This window comes from Castanea sativa, chromosome 12, assembly GCF_040712315.1.
Source record: "Castanea sativa cultivar Marrone di Chiusa Pesio chromosome 12, ASM4071231v1".
Taxonomy (NCBI): Eukaryota; Viridiplantae; Streptophyta; class Magnoliopsida; order Fagales; family Fagaceae; genus Castanea; species Castanea sativa.
This window is the reverse complement of record NC_134024.1, coordinates 5,252,476-5,264,688: the sequence shown is the minus strand read 5'-3', so window position 1 is coordinate 5,264,688 and position 12,213 is coordinate 5,252,476. Positions and strand designations below refer to the sequence as shown.

The window sequence follows — 12,213 nt, the reverse complement described above, 5'->3', positions numbered from 1 at the left end:
CCACCGCCTTCCTAGCCCCAGCCGCTATCGCAAGCTCCAATCCTGCCACCAGGGCCTCATACTCTGCTTCGTTATTTGTAGTGGTGAATTCCAGACGGATCATGCATTCGATCTTATCTCCTTCCGGGGTGTGGAGTACAACCCCGATTCCTCCCGCATGCTTGTTGGAAGATCTGTCTGTGTGAATTCTCCATGTGGGCGTCTCTTCTGCCCCCTACTCCTCAGGTGTAGTGAATTCCACAATGAAGTCTGCCAGTATCTGTCCTTTCACAGCCGTTCGTGGCTGGTATTGGATATCGTACTCACTCAGCTCAATAGCCCACAAAGCCATCCGTCTTGCAGTTTCAGGATTGTTCATTGCTCTCCGCAAATGCTGATCCGTCAGGACTTTTATGGTATGTGCTTGAAAATAGGGCTTGAGTTTTCGAGCTGCAGTCACAAGAGCGAAAGCGAGTTTCTCCATCCATGGGTATCTTTCCTCTGCGCCTCTTAGCGCCCGGCTGATAAAGTACACAGGCTTTTGTATCTTCCCTTCCTCTCTGATGAGAGCTGCACTTACCGCTGCTGATGAGACGGCAAGGTACAGGAACAATTCCTCCCCCGGCATGGATGAACTAAGCAATGGCGGGGCAGAGAGATATGCCTTCAACTCCTCAAATGCCATTTGGCATTCGTCCGCCCACTCGAAAGATCTCCTCAGTGTTCTGAAGAAAGGGAGACACTTGTCCGTCGCTCTCGATACGAACCTATTTAAGGCTGTTATCTTCCCTGTCAGGCTTTGCACTTCCTTTACCGTCCTCGGAGGAGATAGCTCCATAATCGCTTTTACTTTCTCTGGGTTGACTTCAATGCCCCACTAGGACACCATAAATCCTAAGAATTTTCCAGTGGTAACTCCGAATGCGCATTTGCTTGGATTCAGCTTCATTTTATACGTCTGAAGAGTGTTGAAAGTCTCCTAGAGGTCCCTCAGATGATCAGACACCTTTGCGCTTTTCACCAACATATCATCTACATAAACCTGGACGTTTCTGCCAATTTGGTGCGCGAACATTTTGTTCATTAATCGTTGATACGTGGCTCCTACGTTCTTGAGCCCGAACAGCATCACCTTGTAGCAAAAAAGCCCCTGACTTGTCACAAATGATGTTTTCTCTTGATCAGTTTTATCCAATTTAATTTGATTATACCCTAAGAAGGCATCCATGAAGCTCAACAGTTCATGTCTTGCGATGGAGTCTACTAAGGTGTCAATGCGCGGGAGTGGGTAACTGTCTTTAGGGCATGCTCTATTCAGATCCGTGAAGTCAACACACATTCTCCACTTCCCGTTTGATTTCTTGACCATTACCACATTTGCCAGCCAATCAGGGTAGTACACCTCCCTTATGAAGTTTGCTTCTCGTAGCTTCTGCACTTCCTCTGCTACGGCTCGATCCCGTTCGGGGGCAAACACACGCTTCTTTTGTCGAACTGGAGAGGAAGAAGGTGACACATTCAATTTGTGAACTATGATTGTTGGATCTATTCCCGGCATGTCTTATGGCTCCATGCAAACACGTCTTGGTTCTCTTTGAGGAATAACAGGAGCGCATGTCGAATCGTTTGGTCGACTGAGGTTCCGATCCTGGTGGTCCAATCGGGCCTAGAATCATCCAGTCATACCTCCTCCAATTCCTCCACGGGTTCTGCTACTGTTCTCTGTTCCTCGATGTTCATTGCTTGTACATGGTCATCCATCTCCATCATGGCAATGTAACATTCCCGCACAGCCACTTGATTTCCGCGCAGTTCTCCAACTCCGTATTCGGTGGGAAACTTGATCATCAGATGGTAGGTAGAGGTGACGGCCTTCCATGCATTGAGAGTGGGTCGTCCGAGTATAGCGTTATATGTTGAGGAGCAATCAACCACGAGAAAGGAAACATCCTTGATTATTTGCTGCGGGTAGTCTCCTACCGTCACCGCCAACGTGACGGATCCTAAAGGATAGACCCGGGTTCCTCCAAAGCCAACAAGGGGCGTGCATGCCGGGATCAGGCGCTCTTTAGCAATCCCCATCTGCTGGAACGCGGGGTAGTAAAGGATATCTACTGAGCTCCCGTTGTCCACCAAAACTCGATGGATGTTGAAGTCCCCTGCCTGTATGCTAACCACGAGCGCGTCATCATGAGGGTGGTGAAGGCGCCGGGCCTCTTCTTCCGAAAACTCCATGCTGGAGCTGTTCCGTCGTGTTCCTTCTGGTGAGGAGCCCGTCGACTGGACGCTTTGTACCGTCCGTAAATAGGTCTTTCTGGCCTTTTTAGACGACCCTGCTGAAGTACTGCCCCTATTATCATCTGTATGTCTGCTACCGGTGGTTTGGGACGTTCGTTTTCCCGTCAGGGATTTTGTTCATGGTTTTGATCCGTTCTCTCCTTCCTGACGAACCTCTGCAACCTACCCTGCCTAATGAGGGCTTCAATTTGCTGTTTCAAGTCATAATAGTCCGCCGTATCGTGACCATGATCGCCATGAAAGCGGCAGTACCTGTCTCTTGGCCTCTTATTAGGATCTCCCTTTAGCTTGCCAGGGAACGTCAAAGTTCCTTCGTCCTTAATCTGCATCAACACCTGGTCAATTGGGGCGGTGAGGGGGGTGAAGTTTGTAAACCTTCCTGTAGGCGGCTTGGGTCGCCGATCCTCCCGTCGTTCTAAGGTTCTTGCCCTTTTGTGCCCCTTGTCTGGTTGCGTATCTTCCGGCCTTTCCCTCTTCTTGGGCTTGTCCTCTCTAGAGAGCAAGGCGTCCTCTGCGTTCATATACTTTGTCGCCCTGTAATACACGTCGGACATAGTCTTTGGGTCATTCTTGTATAAAGAGAACAGGAACTTACCCTTCCGTAGCCCGTTCGTGAATGCTGCCACGAGTATCTTGTCATCGGCCTCGTCTATCTGGAGGAATTCTCTGTTGAATCAGTCGAGGTATGATCTCAAGGTCTCGCCTTCTCGCTGACTGATATTCAACAAACACGCAGTGGATTTCTTATGCCGGTGACTCCCAATGAAGTGGGATACAAACTGCGCGCCTAGTTCCTTAAAAGTGCTGATGGAGTTAGGCGCTAGCCTACTGTACCAGTCCCTTGCAGGTCCTTTCAACGTGGTGAGGAAAGCCGTGCACATGACTTCGTCTGGCACGCCCTAAAGATGCATCAGGGTCTTGAAAGATTCCAAGTGATCCAAAGGGTCCTTGGATTCGTCATAGTTCTCGATGTTTGGCATGCGAAATTTTGGAGGAAGGGGGCACGAAGTCACGGGCATTGTGAACGGCGAATCTGTTCTGTGGACTAGGTCGTCCAAGTCGCTAGATATCCGTCCCCTCAGGGCATTCATCATCACGTCCATACGTTCCCTCATCTATTGCATTTCAGCTACGATGTGAGGTGGTAGGGAGTCCGAGACAGACGGTGGGTTTGTCTCCGGCCGCTCCGGCCTAGTCGGTGCAGTGCTACCTTCAAGCCCGACAGCATTCCTCCCCTCCGAGCTCGCGACTTCCTGGTCTTCCTCTGGTGCACTTTGATGTGCATTCCTTTGTCGTAGTTGCTCTTCTAAATCATGATTCTGCTTAGTGAAGCGCTCAACAGCCGCTGCAAGCGTTTGGACTTGCCTTTCTAGCGCTGTAGCATGCTGTTCTTCGCCTTGATTGTTGATTGTCACCATCGATCTGGTGAGTACCATGCAACTTTTTGTCTTAGGAATTGAGCAAAGGCTGAATAGTCTTCCTTACGCTCTCGATTTTCCCCACAGACGGCGCCAACTGATGATGCCGAAAAAATCACCAATAAGTTGCAAGCACTCTCCAACTCGAGTCAACACCTGCAAAGAGAAAACAAAGAGACCTAAAAGAGAGCACCGGTGTGGTGCCGGCCAAAAACCCTCCGAAGGTCAAGTTAGAATTTCTTTACAACCCTAGAGTGTTAGAGTTGAGTCAATTGTGCGTACCTTGATATCTAGGGTTTCTGAGGTATTTATATTGGCGTAGAATTGCCTTTCCTTTTAGGATACAACTTCCTTCTAGAGTTCTTTTCCATGTAGGGGTCTTCTCAAACGTGTGATGCAAGAAGTTCAAGTGTACACGCTTGCGTGGAGATAAAGCAAAAGTCGATTCAAACATATCAAGCGCCATACACCGAAGAGTTTATAACTAATTCATATATGACGGATACTCAATAAAATTCAACCGTCTTGTTCGCGTCAACTACGATGTCAATCCGTCTTCTTCCTCTCCGTCCATTCAAGTTCAACAGAAATATCCGTCTCCTATTTTTATCCCTTTCAGAGGATGATAACTTTTTGTAGTTGAAAATGGCGTCCGTTTGTTTTCACTTTAATCCATTTTATAATTCGGTACTTTCCTTGAAAATAATTGGTAAAAACTAAAATTGGGATAAATTATTTCAACAGCCTTCTAGCTAAATATTATGATAGAAAAACTTAATGTCTCTTTTATTTTAACAACTAGTTACTAACTCGTGCAATATACAAGAAATTCATCAGCTTAAATATATAATACGATTAGAATAACATAAGATGATGTCAATAATTTACTAATTGTAGTGCTTTTGCAAAATAGCATTCTGAATAAAAAATTTAAAAAAAATTGAACAGTTGTTATAAATTTAAACATAAAATACGATACTATTCAAAAGATATTGTAATTATGCCAGCCCTGGATTGAACCATTACATTTTTTTTTTTTTTATAAAAGATAGAATGTTATTATTAATGTTTTTCCGCTCAAGACTTGTGTCCTTTTACCTGATGAACAATATGGGGCATCCAAATAGGCAAGAGTTTCGGGGTGCAGTAATGTTTGAATTCTTAGCTTAAGCAAGGTCCATTCAGACTCAGTGAAATACCCTATAGGTTATAGATACTTGACCAATCTAAGTTCTTTTTGTTTGTAGATATTTTTTTGGCAATGTTTTATTTTTATAGTCCTCTTCTTGGGTTCTCCCTTGCATGGAGTGACTCTTTTTTTGGTGTGATATATATGACTCACTTTTCTTAAGTTGATCTCATTGTACCATTGATAATTTGGTTTTCTGTTCCCCTGTTTCTGAAATGTGACTGAAATTTTTCTGTGGTGAGGCCAACCCCATTAACTCATCAGCCCAAAAACTGTAACTCGTTCTGAAACAATTTGATTGCTTGCTAGACAAGTCATTTACAAAGTTTTCATAATGGTGGCATTAGTGATGCACACACACACAGGTATGTTTGTTGTAACAATAAAAAATGATAAATCACCAAATTGAGTAAAATGCCCATTGCTTGGCGTAGTGTCTTTCTTGATGTTAGTTCAGTGTTTGGGGGACTTTGGTTTTGCGCTGTCTGGGAATGATTATCAGCAATGGGTCAAAAGGCTGATGTGCTCAAATTTGGTGTTTTTAATTGTGTTGGTTAGAAATTTCTAGTAACGTTGTTGTTGATTTATGAATATACGTGTAGATAAAAAAATATATAGAAATACGTATAATATTATTTAAATATTGAAAATTATTGTTTAAACAACAATACCAAACACTCTCTTAAACCGTTAATAACTTGGAATAGTTTTGTACATTAATTTTGTTCTTACAAGCAAAAAAAAAAAAAAAAAAAAGCCTATCATTGGTGAGTTTTTCACCTTTTGTAAAATAATTTTCCTGAGTTGCCATCTGTGAAATGGTATTGTGTGGTCCATCTTGTCTTTGGTACATCCTAACAATGGTCGCTTAATGTCTACATCTCTACCTCGGAAAAAAAGGAAAAACTTAAACTGACTTGATAAATAAACAAATAATTCATTTATTAAAAAAAAATGAAGAGTGCCATTTTGTCAATCATAGATTTCACCCGTGTTCATTGAGTCTAATTAGATATAGAGTTTCAGTCATTCCAATTTATCTTTCAAACTAGGAAGTATGGACATGGGGAGAAAACTTAAACTGACCTGATAGATAAACAAATAATTCATTTATTAAAAAAAAAAAATGAAGAGTGCCATTTTGTCAATCATAGATTTCACCCGTGTTCATTGAGTCTAATTAGATATAGAGTTTCGGTCATTCCAATTTATCTTGCAAACTAGGAAGTATGGACATGGGTATGGTTATGATACAACGCGAGCAATTTCTTATTTTATGCAAGCGCTATCCACACGCCCTAAGGCTTTTTTTCTTTTTCTTTTTTTTTTCTTTTTTTTTTTGATTTAATGTCAAAACTTACTCTTCATCCCAATTCAAGGTCTTTTGTGTTTGTCTAACAATATTTATGCATTTCTCAATCACCTATATATCTAGGAGTGTGATGATACCTAGTATCACACACCCACTCAAACGACTCATTTCAATGCTATTTGAAATAAAAATTTTGCTCAATTTAAAGGAATACATAAATGGACATCATAAGGACAAATTTGACAATTTATTATTATTATCATTATTAATAACATATATAGAAACTCTCTCCCATCCCCTCCAAATTCTCCATAAAAAAAAATAAAAATAAAAATAAAAACCTTGCAACTGGACTAAATGGATCGAATGAGCAAAATTGGACCAATTCATTATTTCGGTTGAAATTTTACATCATCATTCTAGTATCATAGAAGTGCCTCTTGCACGTAGTGCATTCAGCAACTGTAGAGGATTCACTCTGCTTAGGACTTCTTCATCAGACTGCCCACCACCATCTTTAGCAATTATGGCATTAAGCTTCTCACGCTTTGGACAGTCTCTAGCATGATAAGGGTCATTGCAAACGAAGCAACCAGCATTAAGCTTGGGTTGTTCTTTGCTTGTTTGAGAGGTAGAACTCTCTCCCTTGCTCTTGGTACTCCAACTTTTCTTCTGCTTATCTTTCTTCTTGTCATCCTTCTTCTGCTTGTCCTTGCTTTTATCCTTGAACTTACGTTTTTTTTTCTTCCCCACTAGGCTTACTGAACTTGTAGTCCACTAAGGCATCTGCAGCAGACATAACAATAGGCAAATCACGCACAGCCTGCCTCTTTAACTCCATCTGTGCCCAAGGCTGCAAGCCAGACATGAAATTGAACAGTTTGTCCTCATCTGACATGTTCTTGATATCCAGCATCAAAGAACTAAGCGTCTTGACATATTCCCTCACTATACCAATCTGCTTTAATTTCTTCAAAGCATCTCTTGCAACCCAGGCAGTGTTGGTAGGCAAAAATTAGTCCTTCAATTCCTTCTTTAAGGCTTCGCATGAGTCAATTTTGCCTCTACCAGCGTCTACATCATCTTCCACATGGGTTCTCCACCATAACTTGGCATCCCCTAAAAGATACATGCTAGTGATTGTCACTATCTCTTGACTAGGCACTGTTGTAGCCTTGAAGTACTGCTTCATATCCTACAAGAAATTCTCCAAACCTTGACATTTCTGGCACCATTAAAGGGCTTAGGTTCAAGCACCTTCACTTTGGTGGCCACTTCCCCTTCCCTAGGCAGGCCACTCATTGCTCTCTTCAATAGAACGATTTTTGCTTCAAATTGGCGTTGGGTCTCCCTTGCTGCTTGGTTGAGTGTCCAATGCAACAGCCAACTCTTCTACATGAGTGAAAAGAATATATCTCTATTCTGCAAGATCATTCCTCACCACAGTCATTTCTGCAGTAACAACATCCAATCTGTCACTCCAATCTGACATGTTCTTGATATCCAGTATCAAAGAACTAAGTGTCTTAACATATTCCCTTACTGTACCGGTCTGCTTTAATTTCTTCAAAGCATCTCTTGCAACCCAGGCAGTGTTGGTAGGCAAAAATTGGTCCTTCAATTCCTTCTTTAAGGCTTCGCATGAGTCAATTTTGCCTCTACCAGCGTCTGCATCATCTTTCACACGGGTTCTCCACCATAACTTGGCATCCCCTGAAAGATACATGCTAGTAATTGTCACCATCTCTTGACTAGGCACATTTGCAGCCTTGAAATACTGCTTCATATCCCACAGGAAATTCTCTAAATCCTTGGCATTCTTGGCACCATTAAAGGGCTTAGGTTCAGGCACCTTCACTTTGGTGGCCAATTCCCCTTCCCTAGGCGGGTCTCCCTTGCTACTTGGTTCTGGATGTCCAATGCAACAGCCAACTCTTCAACATGAGTGAAAAGAATATATCTCTGTTCTGCAAGATCATTCCTCACCACAATCGTTTTTGCAGTAACAACATCCAATTTGTCACTACAAGTATGTTCTCCAAGACAGTCACACTTACCTTGGTGTCCGAAGACATGGCAGCTTGGCTCTAATACCAATTGTCACAGGGTTAACTTTTTTAAATTTTCTGCTTGTGATAGCACTAAGTTCCTCCCTTAGTCTCAGCCAATACACCACTCACACACACTGTAAGAACACTCAAATTAGAATTATTAAGGGAATTCACACACACACACACACACACACATAGCTCACACAATATTTACAAGGCACCAACCCCAACTTTTATTACTCAATATTCACGTACAAAGGAAGCCTGGAGAATACACACGAAATTCTCTAAGGCAAATACACTCTCTGCTGTTGACAGCCCCAACAACCTAGGCTATATGCACAAAAATAACTGCCATGGCAGTTACTGCCAAGTAACTGTCCCCTGTCCAAGACTTGCTGCCACATGGGGTTTAACTTAGGACACTTGCAATTGATGCTGTCTTAGCCTACTCTCCACGTTTCCAGCCCATACACAGCAAGTCTGAACGTCCAATAAGCTAGGAACTGCTTGATAATTGCTAGTAACTGCTGCTGCACACTCTATACATGCTAGCCCATCACTCAGCACATCATGAGGCCTCTGCCCATGCTCCAGCAACCCACACATGATTATCTCATCACGTTTTAAAAGCTTAGCCCTTACCCAAGCCCTTCTCATCAGCATCACAGCCCACATAACATGTCCATACGATAAAGGAATGAGAAAGTTATGGTAAAGTTTAAAATCCAAAAATAATATAGTGTAAAATGAAAAGAGATAGAAGGAAGAAGATAAAATAGTAGTAATTTCTAAGCGCAAAATAATTTAATGTACAAAATATAACTGACAAATGGAGTTCTAATATTTCAACATGGCGTGGGTTCCAGTTAGCTCAGCTGGTAAAATCTTTGATGGTTGTATAAGAGATCTGGGATTCAATCCCCGCCTACATCAAAAACTGATTGGTGTCTTGATTTAATAAGAAAGAACTATTATCAAGAGCGGACGCCATAAGTTGAAACTCTCTCCAAAAAAAAATATTTCAACATGGCCATGGACAATATTGTTAAACCAAATTAAACACTGTAGCTACAATGAGAAAAGAAAACCATTAAAAGAAGTAAAGAAAAATGTTTAACACCACCAAACAAATGCAAAAAAATCAAATTTAAATGAATGAAAAATTTTAACATAACCCCAAATGACAAAGAACCTTTGAGCATGCGTGAAAGAGACTAGTTATTATTACAAGAAATGTTAACGGAAGCTCTAAAAGCTTTGATTTAAGAGCTATTTTTAGAAACTATTTTATGAGAAAATAATTAATTAATTAATTTTTTTAACAACTTTTTATATTTTCTATGAAAATGATATCAAAACTTTTCTAATATGATTTATTAATAATTTTCTTAAGCATACCTAAGACATGACCTATTATTATTTATTATTATAAATTTTATAATTATAATTAGGCATGACAAAATGATTGCAAGTGAAGTTGTTTTGGGCTAATTTTTAGAACTACCAACCCAAGTAGCTTTAGATTGGATTGAAAATTGATTTTCCACGATCTCAACAGAAATTAGCCCATAGATAATGAACACAGGCCCAAAGGGTTTAGCCGTTTAGGTTTACTTTCTGTCTCTATATAAATATATATAAACATAACGTTTAGGGTTTTTGGCTGCCTCCTCCACCATTCTTCTTTATCAGTGCCGCAGCTAAAGACAAACAAGAGCCAAAAAAAAATGAAGACCATCTTGTCATCGGAGACCATGGACATCCCAGATGGGGTCAAGATTAAGGTGAACGCTAAGGTCATCGAGGTGGAAGGCCCACGTGGCAAGCTCGTCAGAAATTTCAAGCACTTGAACTTGGATTTCGATCTCATTACTGACGAGGAAACTGGGAAGCGAAAGCTGAAGATCGACGCTTGGTTCGGCTCCAGGAAGACCTCCGCCGCCATCCGCACCGCTCTCAGCCACGTCGAGAATCTCATCACCGGTGTCACCAAGGGTTACCGTTACAAGATGAGGTTCGTTTATGCTCATTTCCCCATCAATGCCAGTATCACCAACACCAGCAAGTCCATCGAGATCAGGAATTTTCTTGGAGAAAAGAAGGTAACCCATTTCTCTTTTCTCTCTTTTTTCAATTGGGTTCTCCTTGTTTTGCAGTTTTTGCATCTGGGTTGTTTTTGGTTTACCGCATTTTGATTGTTAGCTATGGGAATGGGATAAAATTGGAATGTGGGTTATGTATATTTGTCGTAGTAATCGATTCTGGTTTAATTGTTCATTTGTTGCAAAAAAGTGTTTGGTAAGCTTCTTGTTAATACTTAATACTTATCACCATAGTCAATAGTAGTTACTCTCATGTAGTACTTTTATATCTGATATGCGAAACTGAAATGTTAGGATGCTACAAGGACTCTGTTTTGGGCTATATATACAGTCTATTGTTTGATTAGTTTGCGAATGTGGCTGGCCTTTGTAATAGTGCAGCCCCTCCTTAAGAGTTTTATGGTTCAACTTGTTAATGCTTATAGTTTGGTAGTGTCAATAGGAGTCACTCTCGTGTAGTTCTTTGACATTGTTTCTTCGCTTTCCGAATGTGACTAGCGCTTTGTAGTTTGTAATAGTTTGTAATTTTTTGCAATGTTGCTAGAGGCTAAGGTCTGGATTCGTTGATGCTAAACTTCGACAAGTTAATTGACTTAGTTGATTTTTGTATTTGTTGTGTTTTAGGTAAGGAAGGTGGATATGCTTGATGGGGTCACAATTCTCCGATCTGAAAAGGTCAAGGATGAGCTTGTACTGGATGGGAACGACATCGAACTGGTCTCTCGTTCTGCTGCCTTAATAAACCAGGTCCATTTCTTTGCCAAACACAAATACAAATACAAATACCAAAAAAAAAAATGTAATATCATTTCAGTTATATTTTATCTGCACTTGCTGACCTAATTTCTTGTTGGTTTTGCAGAAGTGCCACGTGAAGAACAAGGATATCCGGAAATTCCTTGACGGAATATATGTCAGTGAGAGGGGGACCATCGTAGAGGAGGAGTAATTATAGTTGATCAACAATTTTGAAAATTTATCTTTAGAATGCCTAGATTTTCTTGTTTCGTTGTTAACTCATCCTTAGTATTTTTTGAGTTTGATTGTTGGAACATAGTTTTTGTTTTGAATGGTTATGCCGGGCTTCTATGGACAAAGGTTTTCTGCTCAAGACTTGTGTCAATTTACAATTTTACATGAACAATGGTATTGTAATGTATGAATCTTAGCCTAAGCAAAGGCCCATGTGTGATGCATGAAAGGCATTCAGTGGATGGTTCCACAAACATACCCTATATTCTTGGCTTATGTTTGAATTCTTTTTTGTTTGTAGATATTTGGAATTGTTTTTTTACCCTTATCATTGGATTTCCTTTGCAGGGAGTGACTCCATTTTTGGAGTGATATGATTCACTTTTCTTAAGTTGATTTCATTGTGCCATTGTTAAATTGTTTTTGGTTCCACTGTTTCTGTCATGTAACCTAATTGTTTATAGAAGGCACAAAGTATATATAAAAATCACAGTGGAAATAGATTAATATGTTATATACTCATAATTTTGGACAAAACTTGATTTCAAACATGTATGAAATTATATTTTTTTTAAATTTATTATGTAGCAAATTATAAGATCATCTATATGTATTATTTAAAAAAGTCATGATTCATGTAAAAATTCATGTGATTAAAATTACACATCAATGGTGTGTAAATAGAATACATCCAGTTTCAGTAAATTATAAGACTATCTATAAATTGAATACACATGAAATTATATTTTTTTAATTTATTATGTAGCAAATTATAAGACTATCTATATGTATTATTTAAAAAATTCACATGGTTCATTAAAAAAGTCATGTGATTAAAATTACACGTGAATGGATTTTTCAATTGTGACGGTAACAAGGTGGAGGAAGA

At 40.2% G+C, this 12,213-nt stretch overlaps 1 protein-coding gene across 1 annotated transcript; it reads left to right on the top strand.

Moving 5' to 3' along the window:
- Window positions 1-9,905: 9,905 nt before the first annotated feature.
- LOC142621072 (large ribosomal subunit protein uL6) lies at window positions 9,906-11,587 on the top strand. Its single transcript, XM_075794385.1, has 3 exons — window positions 9,906-10,352; window positions 10,977-11,099; window positions 11,215-11,587. The coding sequence occupies exons 1-3, from the start codon at window positions 9,978-9,980 to the stop codon at window positions 11,299-11,301; spliced, it is 585 nt and encodes a 194-aa protein (XP_075650500.1). The 5' UTR covers window positions 9,906-9,977; the 3' UTR covers window positions 11,302-11,587.
- Window positions 11,588-12,213: the final 626 nt, after the last annotated feature.

Bases quoted from the DNA above. Each gene is read 5' to 3' on its own strand.
- LOC142621072 (XM_075794385.1), top strand. From the start codon at position 9,978: ATGAAGACCATCTTGTCATCGGAGACCATGGACATCCCAGATGGGGTC. The intron at 10,353-10,976 runs GTAACCCATTTC...GTTGTGTTTTAG, and splicing joins ATTTTCTTGGAGAAAAGAAG to GTAAGGAAGGTGGATATGCT. The intron at 11,100-11,214 runs GTCCATTTCTTT...TTGGTTTTGCAG, and splicing joins CTGCTGCCTTAATAAACCAG to AAGTGCCACGTGAAGAACAA.